We start from the raw sequence: 20478 nt of genomic DNA, 5'->3' as shown, positions 1-20478 counted from the left end.
AATTAATATTGGCATAACTATCGAACTGTGGGTGGCCAATATTAACAAAATTATCACGACATCACCCACAATACTTATCACTTTGTTTACATGTAGTTCGCATTTTGTAATGGAACTAGAATTTGACAATGTTCTATTTTCTTCCGTGTTAAACTATCTTATGTTTATAATTATGTCAGTGGCCAGACATGAATTGATTACTGTATTACCAGTTAAACACTAGTGTTCAACTAGATATCAATTTAAGTATTTAAACAGTCATGGAATAAAGTTAATCTCAGTCAAATGATCTTAATCCGATAAAAAATATTCATGCAAGGGCTAAAATGCGGGAAAGTAGGCGTGACTTTTGCGGTATTGTGTCATATTTAGATTGTGAGTGTCTCATTGGTTGGTTTACAAATTACGGATAGCTTTGGTCGTTGCCGCAGTTAATAGTTCTCGTTAGGAGTATTGACAGCACACGCTTGTATTAGTTCCATTCGTGAATATGGAAGAATTATCAAAAGATAAAACGGCTAAACTCAGGGATAAGTACATTGGGTATGTAAAGTATTTAATAATCAGCCTATTTCGAGTTGTCATTTGGTTTACAGCATTGTTTAATGCGTCTATGGTACTGGTTTGGCGGGCAGTAGCATGGATGCTGGTAGGTAATACTAATAATAACGTTTAACAAGGTGAAGGTCATTTACAGTGTTATTCACAGTTAAATCAGAACAATACGTAATATTTGTGTGAATGCATATACATATTTTGATTGACTTTTAATGACTATTTATAAAATATTTGCCAATTCGTTCTTTTAAATAATAACATGTATTAGTATTAAATTCAGTACGCTGGTCACTGCCATTTTCACTCAAGGGTCTCACTCATTTCTTGTAAAATGCATTTTTTTTGAGTAAATAAAGTGTGCAAACCATTAGGAGTGTTAAAACAGTGAGCAGTGTCCGCCAGTTTTGACTGGTTTTTGAAAGATTTTCTTACTAGAACAGGTATTGACAGAGTAAAACTTATGGTTACATGTACATAAACTAGGAGTCAATGACCTATCATTGTTAATTATTAAAATTTGTGGCATTGTGTATCTCGCGTAAAATCAGGGCAGCAAAGGGGGCAATTAATAAGGCATTTTTTAAACATAGCGTGTGAAGCAGTGCCCATGACATTACTCATGTAGAACCCAATAAATATTTAATTGTCATTTTGAATTGAATGCTATCTCAATAGAAGCTCTAATAAACAACATGTTTAATTCATAGTAAAAACGAGATGATCAAAGAGTGTTTAAGTGTAAATTGAATAATCTAATAGTGAAGGAATAGATCACATGAAGGTCGATTTCTATCAAAATTCTGCCGATTTCCTTTTATACATACAAAATTCAGCACTTATTTCTCAAAGAAGTACTTCTGGGAATTAAGCAACAATTTAACTCCTGAGAAACCTTGCCAAGACAAAACTAGGCGAGCATATGTTTTTACGAGTTCTTGCTTGATATATGAAATTAACAAATGAAATCAAGCTTATGCACCAGTCAGTTGTGACCACGACCCCCCAGGTCCGGGGAATAGTGGGGACTTTGACTTTCGGTCCAGCCAACCCCGGGTAAAAGCCCCACCCTGCAGGGACGAACTGATGGTAAAATCCCCGCCAAATGCCCCCGCACCCAAGAAGGCCCATTCCCCGCTATATTTTGCGCAAAGACAAAACCACCACATTCACCCGGCACTGTGGGGAAACCCGATAGGTAAAAACAGGCCCCTTTTTCCCGGCTATCCCCAGACCTGGGGAGGCCGTGGTTACAATTGACTGGTGCATTATTTTTGTAATCAGGATGTGGACATTGGTGTTGCATTTATGCCTGTTTTCAATGAAGCTATTTAATGAATTACCATTTATGGAGTTTGTCACACAAAGATTTTTACAATGCTGGCAATACATTTGGTTGTTTTTGGAAAACCGATTGCTATAAATAAATATGCAAATTGTAAGAAAAGAAATTAAGGTACATTGTATTGTCCCAGCTTTGGTATTGTAATGAAACTTGGTATGCATGTTAACAATGATAAAAAATAAATGTACATGAGTACAAAGCTGCTAGTACACATATCTCAGGCTTAAGTATTTATCAACTGGCAAAAACAGAAAGGCATTGGAATCTTCTTTGGGTGCTCTTGTTTCAATTTTATATCATCATATATCTGAATAACTTTTTTGTAGGGAAGCATGCCAGTTGTTTTTCGCAAGTGACCCTCTGAAAATAACAAAAGCCAAAGGCCAGTACATGTATGATGAAAATGGCAATCAGTACTTGGATTGCATCAACAATGTTTGCCATGGTAAGTTAAAGTTTCACACATCTCATTATTAAAGGGACTGTACACCAGATTGGCACCAATTTTTTTTTTCTGTAACAAATCTCAGGACAATTATCTAATAGAATGTGTTACGCTTTGATATCATAATTGTAAAGAAAGTACCAAAATGTAAAAAAAAAAATTGTTTGGAGACCGGGTTTGAACCCGTGTTGCCAAAATTTCAGTCCAGCATCGTATCTACTGAGCTACGACGGCTTACTCTAATCTGGTGACATAATTAAGCTATACACGTACTTCGGTAATATCACGTGATAACACCGACTAGCCAATCACGCATAAGGAATGAATTCTACCTGGTAAACATACCCAGTAATCTTTTTTAATTGTAAAATACGAAATATTTGCTAATCTTAAATATATTGTAAACTATGTAGTACTTCAGTTAGTAAGTTTCAATGCATTGTACACATCTATGCCAAGTTTATGTCAGTTTTCGACAATTTTCTCTTTTTTTCGCTATTTTATCATACAGAGTACAGCCCCTTTAAGTGCACTGTTAGCATTTTATTTAAAATGAAGTGTTTTGTGGTCATTAACTTAAAGTGTATAACTGATATATAACTTATGTAAAAAGAGAATGAGAATATGTCTGCAGAATAAAATGTTATCTTATAAATATCATGAAATATCCATATTGTTTTATTAGATTGAAACACTCAACCAAAAGGATATTTTTTAGGACTTGTTTGTATTGAATAACTACATTTCAATGCATGAAATATGTAAAGAGCTGTACTTGAGACATTAAATATGATAGGATCATATGGCCTTAAAAAAAATTCATTTGGTTAGGGTTACCTGACCCTACTTACGAAATAGACGCTGATCCAACTGTTTTTATAGTCAGCTTCTTAAAAACTAAAAAAACCTGCGCTTTATACAGAATTTTACTTTAATGTCATTCTTCAATGATGAAAATAACATTCTTATATAAAGACTAATAAATAAATAGCCTACCTATTATGAAAAGGATGTAACCCTAACCAAACCATTTTGTTTAGGCCTATGTATTTGCATGTTCATTCATGAAATTCAACATTTAAACAGTGACAGGGCAAACTCTTATATTTTTCTATTTACTTTGAATTTTACATTTGTAAGTATAAAGTTATTCACATTGTTTTTGAGACATTCACATATCATTCAAGAATGTTTCTTAATGTGTCTTATAGGAAATTAATTGGACTATTCCAGTGTTGTTTTTAATGAAAGAATATTATGTTGAATATTGTGTTAATTAATGAACTTAGCATACAAAAGATATGCTTCTACAGACCTTCTGGTGGTCCTTGAACTCCTAAAGCTTTCTGCTATGCAGTATTTTTTTATTTTCTATTTTATTTTTTTTTTTTTTTTGGGGGGGGGGCTAAAATAATCTGTTTGTTTTTAGTAAATTATTATTTCATGATTACCCTAAACCCTTTAACTCATAATATTGAAGAGTCTGAAAATCACTTAATTTTATGTTGACATTTAGACTGGATCCTATACTGTGAGCAAAGCTTATCTTTAATAATCTTACATGAGTTATGGAATAATCTTTCAATGGTACATAAGGCAAAATAAAAAAATAGGTCCGTTTCAGGTTACCCAACCGACCCTATTTTTTTCCCGTCGACCCTAACCTATTTTTCCCTGAAAAAAATTGATTTGGGTACGAAAAGTATTTGTTACGAAATGTATACGAAAAGTTGACAATATTAGAGTTGGATTTCTGATTGTATTTACCGTAATTCACCTTAGAGTTCGGACACCTTAAAAATAATTATTTTTTTCGCTGTCCGAATTCATTGAAAATAACCATTTTTACATTTTATCTCATGTATGTTAAACCTGCTTTTTTCTTCATGTCTGCATTTTACCACTTATTAATTTATCCGTAATTATCGATGGTTATAACGCCTTTAAGTGTAACTCCTTCATCAAGTTAATTAAAATCCCATTCAACACCATTTTATACATGCATTGAAATGAATAAACACCTTCTATCGGCTTCAGATCAAACAGTCACACTGTGTGACGTCACATAACTCACAGTTATACCCACGAGGATCTCGTGAAGAGCATGGATATAGTTATGCAGGATTAATGTGTCTGGGTGGTGTTTTCGATTGTAACTTAAGTATTGCATTTCTAACTTTAATTCATCACATTAAATAGTTACCTGTATCATTGAATGTGTTGTTTTTTATTGTTCTATTGATGTTTCAATGTGTATTACTGTACGATTGTTGCTTCATAAAGTCTATATTAAAAGTGTGGTACAAGTTTATTGGCAGATCGTTTTACAAACATGTCATGTCTGTGTTTTCTTAATCCCTTGATTGCCCTTGTTGTTTCTTTAATCCTCCATTTAATATATATCATACTTCCTTTTCAACAGGCAATAAATCGTTTAGGATGGGTAGTTACTAATTAACTTGTCACAGTGATGTATACGGTTAGGTAATCTAGCCAGGCAAATACATTTTACGGATAAAGATCAATTATCTTTGTCTGTGAGACTTAGTAACTGTAAAAGTCATAATCGATGTCCTTTGGCTGTCCGAAAATTAGGTAGTCACTACACAAAATAAATTATTTTTGAAATTAATAATGGGTGAATTACGGGTAGTTTGTGCTTGTGTGACAGATATATTTCAATTCTTGAACTTTATTTTCTTGTCAGATACAAATGTGTCAGATACTGACTTTCGGATTGATATGTCAGACTTAAGTATGCAATTTTGGCAATAAAACCTGCATGTTACTTGTTCATCAAACCTTAACCCCCAGGTCCTCTTGACAGCATTGAGGTTTCCTTGGCTGATGGCTAATATGGTAAATTTGCTGTCCCACTCTCCATGTAATTATGTAACAGGCAGGTTAGCACACTACAGCGGGTGATTGAAAGCAAAAGAGTGCATAAAGAAAAGTAAAACCGTTTGTGGAAAGAGTGGTGTACCATAACTTAGTTGAAATCCAACCATCATTGTCAAAGTATTTAACCAGACAAATAAAGATTGTTTCCTTTGAAGCATGGAACATGTTTAAACACTGCTGATAAACCTGAAAATTGATGACTTTTATTTTTGGTACAGTCTGAGTCAACAGTTACTGAAATCGATATATATATATATATATAAAAAAATATAAAAAAAATATAAAAATATTCCGACCTACCTACCCTATTTTTTTTAGCAGCGTTACCTGAAACGCACCTATTTTTTATTTGGCCTAACTGCAAAAACTATAAAAAAAGAGAGTTATAATTGGGTAAAAACTCATTCCTTCAAATAGACAGTATTAAATGTACTTTTGATAACAAAAATAGACAGTATTAAATGTACTTTTGATAACATAATCAGTGCTTGAATTGAAAGAAAATTGCAAAATAAAGTGAGAGAAATGAAACACATTTGGATAGATTTAACTCCATACAAAATGTGCAGTTTAATTTCTGGAATGGAAATGCTGCATTAACTATATGCATTAGAACCTAATAAGTCTTAAAATATAGAATATTTATGATACCTAGAAATTAAAAACAACCATTTTCTTTACTTCAAGTAGTGAAATTTTGCTCTTTTCAAATTTGATTTGTTATTTTTGTGAGTTTTCATACATTTTTGTCCCAAATGTAATTTTTGGTGAGTTTTCGTACATTTTTATCCCAAAGGTATCTTTTTTATACTTTTAAAATTAACACATGTGTGCCTTTAAACATGAGTGTTCACATTTATGTCAAAATCTGCTACAGTATTAATAAAATACCATTTATGAACAAAGAATGTTATGATAGAAGAAGTGTTTTTCCTGCTCTCAGTTGGTCACTGTCACAAGGATGTAGTGGAGGCTGGCTATCATCAGATGAAGAAGTTGAACACAAACAGCCGGTTCCTACATGACAACATTGGGAGACTCGCGGAGAAAATCACAGCCACCATGCCGGAGGAGCTCTGTGTTGTCTATCTGTGTAATTCAGGGTCAGTACACAACCATAATTATGAAATAAATTAATTATTTAATAGCATTCCTGATATAAAACAGAAGTCAGAATATGGTACCATTTTTGTGGCAGTACATGTAGATTATACTGTATAATAACCAAGTTTAACACTCTTCATAATAAATATAATAATAACCATGCTAATGAAATAGAGATTAAAATTTAAAATTCAATAATTTGCCGTGTTATTGATGATGATGATAGACACAAATTTCTGAGATATGAGATACAGTATATCAAATAACCTTTATATAAGATACTTAAAGCTGCACTCTCACAAATTGGACGTTTTGGCAACCTTTTTGTCTTGGAACGAGCCAATCGTTGGAAAATCTATGAAAACCAGTTATATAAGACTGCTGACAAAAAATAAGATCGCAGATTTTTATATTTAAGCTCAAAAATTTATGTTTTGAGCATTTTTCTTAAAATGTTAGTAACGGTTTAAGCCATAAAACATGAATTTTCGAACGGAAATAATTTATGAAAATCTACGATCTGATTTTATGTAAGCAATCCTATATCATTGGTTTGCAGATATTTATGCAAAAGTCTGCTCTTTCCAACACAAAAAACTAAAAAAAGGTGTAAAACTGGTATATCTGTGTGAGTGCAGCTTTAAAATATATGGCTTAATGCAAAGTGGTTAATTCTTGTTATTTCAGGTCAGAAGCCAATGACCTTGCCTTGAGGCTGGCCAGACATTACACCAAAAACACAGAGATGATAACAATGGACCAGTTAGTAGATAATAGCCCAGCTTTAAATGATAGGGAAGATTGCCTGAATTAAGCCATTCTGTTTTTATCTTATTTGTCATCAGTGAGAAATTGCATGAAGCATAAGTGTTGAATTATTTATTATGTTGCTTGATCTCAGGCATATAACTGATGTATCTCCTGATTTTGTTTTTTGGTGGTTGTTTTCGTGCTATCTTTTGAGAAATTGTATGAAATGGCCATAAAATACATATCTCGATTTCTGTTTTATTTGATACATGACGTCAACAAATCTGTTCATTTTAGACATTAATACATTTAGGCAAATTAGTTGTATTGGCAAGACTAAGAAAAAGGTTGAATAAGTTGTAGTTATTAAAATTGATGCAGTGTTTTGTGTTGGCCATTTCAGTGCGTACCATGGTCACATAATGTCCTGTATTGACATCAGCCCATACAAACTCAAAGTTCAGAGGGACGGTGTGCACACTTGTCCCTCAAATGTCTATGTGGTAAGTCACCAATCTCCTTAATAAAATTATCTTCATCTTAGTATTTGCCCAGGTTGAAAATTCAAAGCTTGATGTAATGAATGTTATTGTTTTCGCATTATGAATAAAGGTCAAATGATATTTAAAAGCCAACTAAACATTCAAACTGTTATTATATCAATTGGATATCTGTGTCCTTCTATTTTTGAAAGTGTTATAAAGCTCCCTGTGTTGCTTTCAAATATTTTGAGCAGATTTTTATATTAAAGGTCATAATTTGAAATATGTAAATTTGGCAACCTTCAGTAGCATTTTGTAACAAGCTGCAATATTTGTAAACAACCTTGATGGATTGTGTTTATTAGCTAGCCAAGCAGATGGGAGATGTTATCAAAATAGGGCCTAAAAAATAATTCTGGTTTGGGTTACTCGACCATGCCTGTGAAATAGGTGCCGACCCTAATGTTTTTATTGTCCATGTGTAAAAACAAATAAAAAATTGTTAGTGTGTGTTTTAATATGTTGTTTAAAAACATTTGAAGCTTTATACCAAAGATAACTTAAACAGTATGTATACCTCATTGATGACAATAACATTGTTACATATAGCCTAGTAAGAAACAAACAAAAACAAGCCTACCTATCTTCCTTACCTGTTTCTGGACCAGATGTCACCGTTACCAAAATATTATATATTTTTTTGCCTAGCCTTAATATTTTTTTTGCCTTGCCTGAATACTTTCACTTTGCTTTCATGTCCTTTGCTGAAACGTTGGAATGATTGTTCAGAGCTTTGTTAAAGTTATGGGCGTTGTTAAGGACACGTCGTTAACTTGAAAAGGAAAACTAGTTTGTGATATGCTTATATATTTAAATAACATGTAACAGAAAACTGTAACTGAAATAGAAATCTTGTTACAAATATTGCAGATCACAAATGTATTTATTAAACTTCCAGAACAGTAAGATTTTAATGTTAAATAATGATGATGATGTTAACAACACTCGAAACAATTGCTCAGAACAATCGGTCAATTGTATTCAAGGCATTCTTTAAAAAGACACTTAAAGGATTATGATAGAGATATATATTTATTATATATCCATCATAAATTCACACGCAATACAAAATCGTAGTCCACTCTTGTGACGTCACGTCATAACAAGTAATGTTGCGCAATGTTAAAATGACGTCATAAAACAAAATAGTGCCTAGTTACTAAAATGATATTTATTATTAAAACATGTGGCTTTTAAGTGATATAACCAGTTACGTATTCAATAAAAGGGTTATTAGTACTGCGTTGTGATCGGGAACGTCATATTCGACTCTGGTGGATTTTTGCAGATTTTTTGCTAGCGCCTGGTGAAATCTGTAAAATCCACTCGAGTCGAATACAACCTCCTGGATCAAAAAAAATATATATATATATATATATTCATTTTTTAGTGCATGTAAAAGATAATTAGATTCAGCATCTCCTAAATGGAAACAAATGATGTAATACAACACTTGATAGTTTTCTGTTGAATTGCTCAGATCAACTGGCTTACAAAAAACAACCGATTACCAAAAAAGTCAACCTTACAGCTAATTAAACTTTGTACAGATAACATTTTTCCTTGAATAGTGTGAAACTAGTGTGAGATAAGTGTTCACATTGCCTAAACTATGATGTTAGATAAGTGTTCACATTGTCTGAAGTATAGTGTGAGATAATGAAGTACAGTGTGAGATGAGTGTTCACATTGTCTGAAGTACAGTGTGAGATGAGTGTTCACATTGTCTGAATTATGATGTGAAACCAGTGTGAGATAAGTGTGCACATTGTCTGAATTATGGTGTGAATCTTGTTTGAGATAAGTGTTCACACTGTCAAAATTATTGTGTGAAACTTGTGTGAGATGAGTGTTCACATTGTGCGAATTCTTGTGTGAAACTTGTGTGAGATGAGTGTTCACATTGTCTAAATTATTGTGTAAAACTTGTATGAGATGAGTGGTCACATTGTCTGAATTATGGTTTGAATCTAGTGTGAGATGAGTGTTCACATTGTCTGCAGTAAAGTGTGAATCTAGTGTGAGATGAGCGTTCGTGTAGTCTGAAATATTGTGTGAAACTATTGTGAGATGAGTGTTCACATCAATTGTCTAAATAATTGTGTAAAACTAGTGTGAGATGTGTGTTCACATTGTCTTAATTATTGTGTGAAACTGGTATGAGATGAGTGTTCCCATTGTCTGAATTATGGTCTGAAAAAAGTGTGAGATGAGTGTTCACATTGTCTTAAGTAAAGTAAATGATTACTCTTGATTTTGTAACTCTCCTTTGTTTCATATCAGGTCATAGTATTAGTCATGTTAGAATTGATTACTTAATATTTACGCGCTCCCAGGCACCCTGCCCAGACACATACAGAGGGAAGTTTGTTGACTGTGATTACCCAGGTGAGGATCTGGGGAAACTGTATGCTGATGAAGTGCGGGACATCTGCAAGGTTGTGCATGCCAAAGGTAGAGGAGTGTGTGGCTTCATCGCAGAATCTATGCAGAGCTGCGGAGGACAGATCGTTTTTCCACCTGGCTACTTGCAGAAAGTATACAGGTAAACTAAGCAGTTCTTTTTATTTCTGCGCTGTAAGTGTGTTGTATGTAGTTAACACTTAAACAACTTCTAAATGGATGGACTGGTATATGTCCACGTTTTATCCCATAATTTGGATGGACTGGCATATGTCCACGTTTTATCCCATAATTTGGATGGACTGGCATATGTCCACGTTTTATCCCATAATTTGGATGGACTGGCATATGTCCAGGTTTTATCCCATAATTTGGATGGACTGGCATATGTCCATGTTTTATCCCATAGTTTGGATGGACTGGCATATGTCCAGGTTTTATCCCATAATTTCATAGCTTCATAGTTTTTCTTGCTTACAAGTCTTGTTTCCAGCTAATTAAGCAGCACAGAGTTCAGAAATTTCAATTCACACTAAATACACCTGAATGTTAACTTTGTTTTGCATTAAATTTCACCTCCATTAATATTTGGCATTGTATGATTTATGTAGTTTTTGTACATTTCACAAAATGATGTGTGTAGTTTTTAACTGACATAAATTCCATGAAACTCTTCGATTCAATGTTTAAAAGTTTTCAAGAAATGTCCAAGATAATCTTTTTAATATTTGTTGTTAATTATCATTATTATTATTTTATTATATACTATGTTTTAAAGATAAAGCATTGCTAATATTCAAGAGTGTATCATGTATCTGTTAGAATATTATTCGGAGATCGTGTGGTGTGACACATGAGGTGTCTTACCCATGGTAGGGAAAACGGGGAATTCCAGGCCTGTTAAAATGTAGAAGTGTCTTTAATAAAGTATTAAATATTCTCTTACGTTAATGTTGACTGAAGACAAATACATAAATAATAACCTGTGGCACATGTTTATTGAGTATATTTACCTGACCTTGGGAGGTCAACCTTCTTAAACTAGATTTTGGTCAAGGCTTGAGCCAAGTTATTGCAAAGGCAGATAAAAGTTGATCAATGTTATGCCTTAAATAATTTGACCTCATATTTTATCTTCACTCTTTTCTATATTTGAGGTTTTCAGTCATGCCTGTTATGCATTTTAATTAAGATGGCCTGACAAAAAGACAGATTGCTCCACTCCAAAGTGCTTCAAAAGTTTATGCAAATTTCAAACATTTAATGAAGAAAAAAATGGTAATTAAACATTTAATGAAAGTAAAATGTCAATGCATTTAAGATACCATATTGTTAACTTAGACACTGAACATTCATAATTAAGAAGCTGGTGGTTAGTCATTGGATTTCCTTTTTTGTATTGCTATGGCTTTGTCCTGGACAATATTGAATAGAACTGATCAAGTCAACACTTTGCTGTGGGGTATTGAAAGGTTAAAACACTCACCACTCTGCAGGCTTTAGAAAACTCTTTATTGAAACATGTAAAACTTGTAAATACTAACCTCAGTGTTTTCTTCAATTTTTATGGGGTGTTGGTGGGGCCATTTGATAGGGGAAAAATAGCATTGTATTTGCAAAAAGGGGGAGAATACTAACATGATTCATATACTGCACGACTTGATTTCAAATCTTTTATTCAACAAACCTATCAACATTTTCATGCATGGCACTATATTGCTACATTTGCTTAATGTTAAGACGTTAATGCTCCTCTGTATAAACATAGTTTTTATGCTAAAGGGGATTTTTTACCTGGGTAGCAAAAAAAATGGCAGAATGCAAAATCTTTCATAAGGCTATTATGATATGATTAGTTGAATGAACACAAATATTGTTGTCACTGGCATAACTTACATTATTTGATAATTGAAAGAAGTTGATTAAGTTATCATGAACATCTCAGTATTTAGTATAAACAACAACATAATAGGCATGTTAGACATGAACATAGAAATGAAAATTGCAGTTTTGAAATTGTTGCAGATTTTGGTATTCAGTGTTTCTTGGTGGCAATTTGATAGTTAATAGTTTTAAGCCAAGCACACACACAGTGTATATTGTATATATACACATTGTTCCAGTCATGTGCGGGCAGCTGGTGGGGTGTGCATTGCAGACGAAGTCCAGGTGGGTTTTGGGCGTGTGGGTTCCCACTTCTGGGCCTTCCAAACACAGGGTAAGTGGCCACAGTAATGAAGCTCCTGCAGGGTTTGCACATAAAGTAATGGTACAATAGCATTGCCTTACAAGTGATTTAGGTCAGTGTTGGTGTTGACTAGCAGTCATACATGCTGCATGATGATGCCATACTTCTGAGAGGCTTAATATCTCCAAAGTTATGTATCTGATTTCACTCTAAATATGGATGTGATGTTGTTACATTTAGCTGTTTACAAAACACACAAGTGTTTACATTGGTTTAAGAATGCTTGAGGTTTTAAGTGTGTTGTCAAGTGTTGTTAGATGACATGAGAAGAGAGGTAACATCAGTGTATTATATGGTTCTGTCTTTGTCTAATGACATCTATAATGGCTGTCTCATTAAACCAATTAAGATATTTGTCTCCTTGATTATTGTGGATAGTTTATTGTGAGATGAAATTGATTTGACTATTGGAACACTTTTTATCTGTTCTTAAGTAGTTTTTAAAGTAATTATACCACTAGTATTGGTAGGGCTGTTTGTCTGGAATCAGGTGACCCTGAAATATATGATCACTTAATATAAGGCTGCTACCTCTTACTTAGAATCAGTGCCTGGTTTCATTCTATGTTATTGGATTATTGGGAAAAACACTGTCAATTATGGGGAGCATTGATTATTTCTCCTGGTTTTGTATCTTATAGAAACAGACAAGCCCATGACCACCTTCTCCCATCTTATATCCATACAGTGATCAGTTAGACACCATCCTGTATTAAACTTACATCAATTTTGATTTCAACCAGCCAAGCAATTTTATAATTTGCATTTTCAATACAATATGATGAATCCACTTTTTACAATGATCAATGGAACTGTTTTTGCCCTATTAGGTTTAATGTTAAATGAATGCACTTGTCTTGAACACAGTGAAAGCAATAGGACCATTTTACCATCAATTGCAACATATGTGTGATTATTAGAATTGTTTATTCTTTGTTGTAATGAGACAGATGTTGAAACAAATAGCTAGGCTGGAGAGGTCTTACTTGTATTTAGATAATACTCTATTTTTAACAGTAATGATTATTCAGAACATGCATTTGTAGAATGATTTAAAAGCTCATGTAATAAGTTTATGACTTTAATAATTCAACAGGACAGTCAATTGATTTGAAGAATTGGATATAACATGTATTGTTATATGCATCTAGATTTGAATTTAGAAGAAGAAATCTTAATCTCATTTCTTATACTCCCTTAGTATTCAAAGTGACACTCTTAATCAAATTCAATACATACACTTGTATAACAAACATAAATTTTGAGTGATAAACCTTTAACTACTTACTCAATAATGCAGTTAGGCCACACCAAATTAATGTTTAGTTCCTCTGATTTTTGGGTAAAATACTGCAGGGACACACTGCTGGTAAAATCCCTGCCAAATGGCCCTGCAACCCCTAATACCTATGTGAGGCCCATTCCCGACTATTTTCAATATGAAGACAAAACCACATTCACTAGGCACTGCGGGGCCACCTGAAAGGTAAAAACGCAGCCCATTGCCTCTGCTGTCTCTGGTATACACCTGAAACAAGGGCGAGGGGTGGGCGAGGCAGTGGTTACAATTGACAAGTGCATTACAATCCCGGATTATGCTGCAAATAAAAACAAAATATAAGGTGATAAAGTTAGGCTTACTTATGTTGAGGTATATCCAGACCAGTGTTTATATCGCTATTTGTGAAAAGATATTTGTTCAAAACTGTTGTTTTGTCAGAATTTGATCCAAAATGAGCTTGATGCATCAATTTGGACCAAACAATGACTCATGTTCCAGTTAAGTTGACCTGTCATCTTCAGCATCATCGTAACGAGGTATAATTTGGGTCCCTTGTATTATGACTTGAATAAAATAGTACTAAGTTGATCATTCCGATTTCCATTTAAAAGGAGTCACTAATTACGCAATATAATCGCTACCAGTCTCAGATACACACTCTCTATTGCATAATGATTGCTTTAAATAATGATCCTTTAGTGCATGAGAAGATTAACAATGATTTCAAGCATGCTCAAAACATATTTATTGTCGAAAATAAGATTTAATTTCCAAACTTTGAGCCGCATTTTTTATACTGGAAGCCGCCATTTTGATTGAATTTATTGAAACCCATGTTTAACCCATCAATATACAGTGTAAAAACCTACGCATCGGTAACTTCCCTTTATTAAAACACGAAAACTAGCGTAGAAAAATTATACTTGATTATTTTTGGTCTTTTAATAAATTATTACCTGAAAAAAATCTGCTTGGCGATCAAAATGGAGGGGCGGGCGCACAAAAAAAAAATAAAAAATATTTTTTTACATTTTCAAAAAAATAGGAGCAGTAAATCCGCGGAACGAAATATCAATTTGGTGTGGCCTTATGGAAAATATTAATTACTGATCAGATTGTTACTGTGTATTTAATAGCAATAAGCCCAAAAATATTAAATGATTGATGAATGCTTGAAGATTTAGTGTGCTCTACTACAGTCTCATAAGGTAGAAATCTCATGTTTTTCTGCACCTTTCTTTCAAATTAAATTTGGTATCCTCAATATGAACCATTGTTTTTGACATTTATTTATCATGTCTTGGTATAATGAAACAATTGTATTAATCGTGGTAAATATTATTTGGGAGTAAGAGCGCATCTTTATCTGATTCTCCTGATCTCACAATATGTAGTCCTACACTTATTGATAAGATGGCCTTAATGACCTTGAAGTAAAAGGCAGTGACCTTGAAGTTGATATTGATGTTGTATTCATCTGGAATAAACTAGCTGGTTGTGAAAACACAGCACTTCAAGGTTTTAAGCCAGTCATGAGCCTATAATTAGACTTTTGTGAAGTTATTTTGTATCATGCTGCAGTCATGTGAACTGTTCTTTATTATTTTTATTCTCACATAGCCAACACATCAAGGCATCAATAATGTTTTATTCTTGTCACTGTATTATAGTTTTGAACTGATTCTGAACTATTAAAAAAATATCTGTAGGAATTAAAAGGAGGCAAAAGTTCAAAGTTCTTACAAAACAATTATGTCATACTTTACATTATTTCAACAGTTTAGAATGAGATGTTCAATACATATGTTTTATCTCCTTATATATTATTCTTTTCTCTCTCGTATCTAGGTGTGATCCCAGATATTGTGACTATGGGTAAGCCGATGGGTAACGGACACCCAGTGTCAGCGGTTGTTACAACCAAGGCAATTTCAGCTGCCTTCAAAGACTGCGGCATGACTTACTTTAACACTGTAAGTCTTCTCAATCATATCATTTGTTGTCATCTTTAGATGGTTATTGCTTGTTACTGATATACAACTACCCCGGTATCATTGAATGAATTTTTCTATGCTTCACCAATTAATATTGGTACACCATTTTTACACTTATTTACATTTTATGTAATTACCATTCTAATTAAAGCCCTTACAAAATATCAAAGTATTATTATTAATCAATGCTTGATAAATGTTTGTTGACATATGCAATAGGTTGTTTTACAAAGAGTCCAATGTAATTGCCTGTTGGAAAAAAATAATTGATGCAGGTCAACTGAACCTATTCCATCATGACATTTTGCAATGTGCAAAATGGCCGTCATTTAAAAAGAGCTGTGGGTTGGCCAAGGTGTCAGGAGATTCACATACGCATTTTCCAGGGCCCTCAAAGAGGATATCAGTACCAGTAACCTAAGAAGCTGACCTCATTTCAGCTTAATGCTCTCTTCACAATTCATCTTAAAAAAATTAATATTAACTTCATTTCTGCTTATGCATTTTAGTTCGGAGGGAACCCTGTCTCGTGTGCCATAGCACTGTCTGTTCTTGACGTCATAGAGAGGGAGCACCTGCAGAAGAACGCCCTTGAGGTGGGCAACTATCTCATGGCCCGGGGCAGTGCGCTCATGGAAAAACATGAGATGATCGGAAATATTCGTGGGTTTGGCTTATTCGTAGGTTTCGATCTTGTTAGGAATAGGAAGACACGGGAACCGGCAACAGAGGAAGCCAAGTTTGTGGTGCAAAGGTACTTATTCATTGCTAACCTGAGATTTAAATGTTAATGATGTGATTTTCAAGATAAAAGCAAAAATGTACGTCCAGGGGTATTGGTCTTCTAAAACACAATTCAGATATATTCTACGAGGCCTGTATGGGGGAAATTGTGCTTCATGAGCTGTTAGTGATAGTATGAACTGATGCCAACCTCTGGTGAAGGGAGATAATCCAATAATATATGATAGTGTTTTCTCTGTATTGAGTTATTCTTTCTCAGCGGTAATTTTATCACATGATGCACATTCTATTTTTCGTCCTTAGTATTTTCATAAACTGAATATGTAGAATGTTCTATTCTCTATTATAGAAAATAGCACAAGTGCAATTCTTCATTATGTATTGCACAAAATCAATTAACATGACCATATTCAGAATGATATTCACATGAATCCTGTGCTTTTGTCTTAAGCATAACAATGACAAGTAGTATGTGTACCAATTCCAATCACTGTGTGTTAACATGTTTTTATATATGGCCTGGGATTAAGTTGAAGGAATGTGCTTTGTTAATTTGAAGGAATTTGCATGGGCACTTGCTTGTGGTGTACATCTTTAGTTTATTGAGTAGCCGAGATCACTTGTGTGATGTGTGTTTTCAGGATGAAGTCTGACTACAAGGTGTTATTGAGTACAGACGGGCCGTACGACAATGTCCTCAAGTTCAAGCCTCCGATGTGTTTCACCAAGCAGAATGTGGACGACGTGATTCGCGACCTTGATAATTTGCTCGGTGTGATCCCCCAGCACAAGTTTGAGCCAAGCCACCGCTGGACGGTAGTAGATGCCTCACCGCTGGGCTCCAGGGTCATGCTCCTGAAGTCCTCACTATGAACAGGTCTACTGTGCTACTCAAGTCACAACTGCCATGGAACAGTTAATAAAAATGATCATTTCATGTGTCCTGTTGACACTTGTTATTGTGAAAATTGGTAACAGTATTCTTATCTTGCCGACTTAAAGCTTATTCGTATAATGTAAAGATTGATACTTTTGGAATGATGCATTGTGGGCAACCCTGGCTCTTTATCCTCATTACATTAATTAGTGCCTTTGGAAAATTAACTGACAAATTATTTGTTTTCATGAATAATAATGAGGTAGTGAAGGAAAATAAAATGCTTCACTGTACTGAATGAAGCAGGGCAATATATTGTACCACAGGTATCCAACAATGGAAATATGGTCACCTTAAAAACATTCTGTGTTCAATGCAGATTTACCTATTTTACCAAAAAAAATGATCACATTACTGTGGTATTTGAAACTATTTAATGTCATGTTTGTTTTGGCATGAGCTTATTATTGTTACACTGGAGAGTTTCAGTGTAAGTTTTAACATTAAAGGTTTTTCATGCGTTCAGTATTTTAAGCTTGACTTTTCGAAGAATAAGGAGAGCTATTATACTCACCCTAGTGACGGCATTGCAGTCTGCGTCCAGTTAAAGTTTAAGGTTTATTTTTAAGCTTATTTTCACTTATAAAATCAATACTGTTTACTCAATTAGCTTAATACTTTATACATTTGATCAGGAGTTTCATACAATTAGATTCCATAACTGCATATCATCCTAAATACAAATTATGGCCCCTGATTTAATTAGGAACTTATGTTAAAGTTTCATGGCACAGTGTGTCAGATTTAAGTTTAAGAGCAAATTGTGATATTCACTAATAAATCCTCTACCCTTCATTCAATTCACTTCATACCACACACAACTGTTATGGCCGTTATACTTTTAGGTTACATAACTCAATGTTATCCTAAATACAAATTATTTCTTGAAAGTTTTGTTTAAGTTTAAGAGAACTTGGGTTTTTTAACTCTGCTCTCAAATCAGGGTCATTCACTGAACTTCATACTTTACAAAGGCACTGTTGTTCATAGCCGTCACACAATTAAGTTACATTACTTCATATCATCACAAATACAAGTTATAGCCTTTATTGATTTTTTTTATTCCCCCAGAAGGTGGGCATATCAAAATCGCACTGTCCGTTGTGTGTTCAGTTCAATTTCCACTGTCTGAACTGCAACTTTCTTTTGTATTGACAGTTGTTAAAATAACTTGTCACATGTGTTGGACACATCAAGACAGCATTTCACATTCCTTTCTTAATCCACACATTTCATTGCTACTTATTTCCATTTCCAAATGACCTTTGATCACACTTCAGTACCTTTTGAGGGGCATTCATCACATACAGTGACAGCTCCTTTTACTCTTTTTTTTACATATATCATCATTATTGCATACATTTCAACAACAAAGTGGTGTATAGTCCAGCTCGCTTTTCTTCAACAGCTCTTGTTATTATACAAATGATAGCTTTGAAATGTTCAACCAAATGTTTGAGTTAGAACAAGTGTTCATAAAATGTCATATACACATTAGTCACATGGTTCAGCTATATAAGCATTTAACATTGTAAAGTTTTAGCTTTATAAGGGCATATGAGTTGTATTCATTAGAGGTCAATTATGGCCATGATGTATGTTTCAAGTGGCATTTACAGAGATCTATTTTGTTACCCTATATTGATTTGAATTGTAAGATAAAGATTGTTTGAAATACTCATAGTTATAGCCTAGTCTTGTTCTCAGAGGTACATATAAGTGACATTTCAGGTAAACTTATTTGGATATTATTGCAAGGGTTGGAATGATATGACCATTTGTATTAATTCTTGGATATATAACTATTGCTGTAAGGTAATCTTTTGTTTCAAATCATGGGTTAAGACTTGTTCATTAATTTCTATTGAAGGTCATATAGGTTGTTCTTTTTTGTCTTGAATATGATATTATTATTGAATATATTGTATCTAGTTTTACAATATGCATGTTTATCCTAAGACATGGGGAGCTTAAAATAAATTGAAACTGTTCAATAATGTTCTCCTATTGTAAATTCTTTAAAAAAAATCAAACATTCCATAACATATCTTGACTTTCAAAAAGTTTATTGTGATCTTTATATATGGCATTACTTCCTGGTCCTTGTGAAAAGTTGCACTATAATTGATAAATAATTGACCTTGTTGTGATTTAAATATAAGCATAAAACTATGATTAATGACAATTGTTATCTTAAATCATTTTACCTTGAACACGTTTTTATGCAGTTCATTTTGAAATGCTTGTCTTATTAAGCAATGCTTTTATGACTACTGTATGTATTTTTATTTTATTTTTGGGGATAATAACAATAAAATTTAAAGATGTATGTATTTTAGTGCGGTTTGAGTGTTTTTATAACCCTCGCCTTACAATGAATCATAATTTTGTATTGTTTTAGTTACACATATATTTAAAGTAATTCTAGTACCTTACAATTATGAAAATCTTGATTCCTGTTTAAACCTTTTAGTATTTAATGATTTTAACTGACGAGAAAGTATTTAAATTGTGTTTGTATAATGTTGAGAATATTAAAGAAGCAGTCTTGTGATACAAATGAAATGAAGTTTAAATTAAATATAAGTATTTGTTAACTTTACATATGATATTTCATGCATATGAAAAATTATTATGAATATGTAGATCTAGGTAATAAAGATGCTGTGTATCATATCTCTGTTCTAAATTGATCCTTGACTGTTAACTGTTGAAACGCTGCCAAAAGAAAGCTTTAGGCACTGGCATTCACTGTTTGAACCCCTTCCCGAAGACACACTGTAGTCGCTGACTTTCACTGTTTGACACCCTGCCCAAAGATACTCAGAAGTCACTGACTTTCACTGTTTGACACCCTGCCCAAAGACACTCTGAAGTCACTGACTTTCACTGTTTGACACCCTACCCAAAGACACTCTGAAGTCACTGACTTTCACTGTTTGACACCCTACCCAAAGACACTCTGAAGTCACTGACTTTCACTGTTTGACACCCTGCCCAAAGACACTCTGAAGTCACTGACTTTCACTGTTTGACACCCTGCCCAAAGATACTCAGAAGTCACTGACTCACTGTTTGACACCCTGCCCAAAGACACTCTGAAGTCACTGACTTTCACTGTATGACACCCTGCCCAAAGATACTCAGAAGTCACTGACTTTCACTGTTTGACACCCTGCCCAAAGACACTCTGAAGTCACTGACTTTCACTGTTTGACACCCTACCCA

General features: G+C 33.7%; 1 protein-coding gene across 1 annotated transcript; it reads left to right on the top strand.

Moving 5' to 3' along the window:
* The first annotated feature begins 402 nt into the window (after positions 1-402).
* LOC128220037 (alanine--glyoxylate aminotransferase 2-like) lies at positions 403-19921 on the top strand. Its single transcript, XM_052928286.1, has 10 exons — positions 403-543; positions 2227-2345; positions 6190-6349; positions 7038-7112; positions 7504-7603; positions 9979-10187; positions 12169-12263; positions 15424-15548; positions 16079-16323; positions 16955-19921. Exons 1-10 carry the CDS (start codon positions 491-493, stop codon positions 17184-17186), a joined length of 1413 nt encoding a protein of 470 aa, XP_052784246.1. The 5' UTR covers positions 403-490; the 3' UTR covers positions 17187-19921.
* The last annotated feature ends 557 nt before the right edge of the window (positions 19922-20478 follow it).

The sequence above is a fragment of the Mya arenaria genome, chromosome 2 (assembly GCF_026914265.1).
Source record: "Mya arenaria isolate MELC-2E11 chromosome 2, ASM2691426v1".
Classification (NCBI taxonomy): domain Eukaryota; kingdom Metazoa; phylum Mollusca; class Bivalvia; order Myida; family Myidae; genus Mya; species Mya arenaria.
The sequence above is the reverse complement of the archived record's forward strand: the minus strand, read 5'-3'. Positions and strand labels throughout refer to the sequence as shown.

What these genes read in the sequence shown, in the direction of transcription:
- LOC128220037 (XM_052928286.1), top strand. Translation starts at nt 491, where the DNA reads ATGGAAGAATTATCAAAAGATAAAACGGCTAAACTCAGGGATAAGTAC. An exon ending in GCATGACTTACTTTAACACT is followed by an intron (nt 15,549 to 16,078) that starts GTAAGTCTTCTC and finishes TATGCATTTTAG; the next exon opens with TTCGGAGGGAACCCTGTCTC. An exon ending in GCCAAGTTTGTGGTGCAAAG is followed by an intron (nt 16,324 to 16,954) that starts GTACTTATTCAT and finishes GTGTGTTTTCAG; the next exon opens with GATGAAGTCTGACTACAAGG.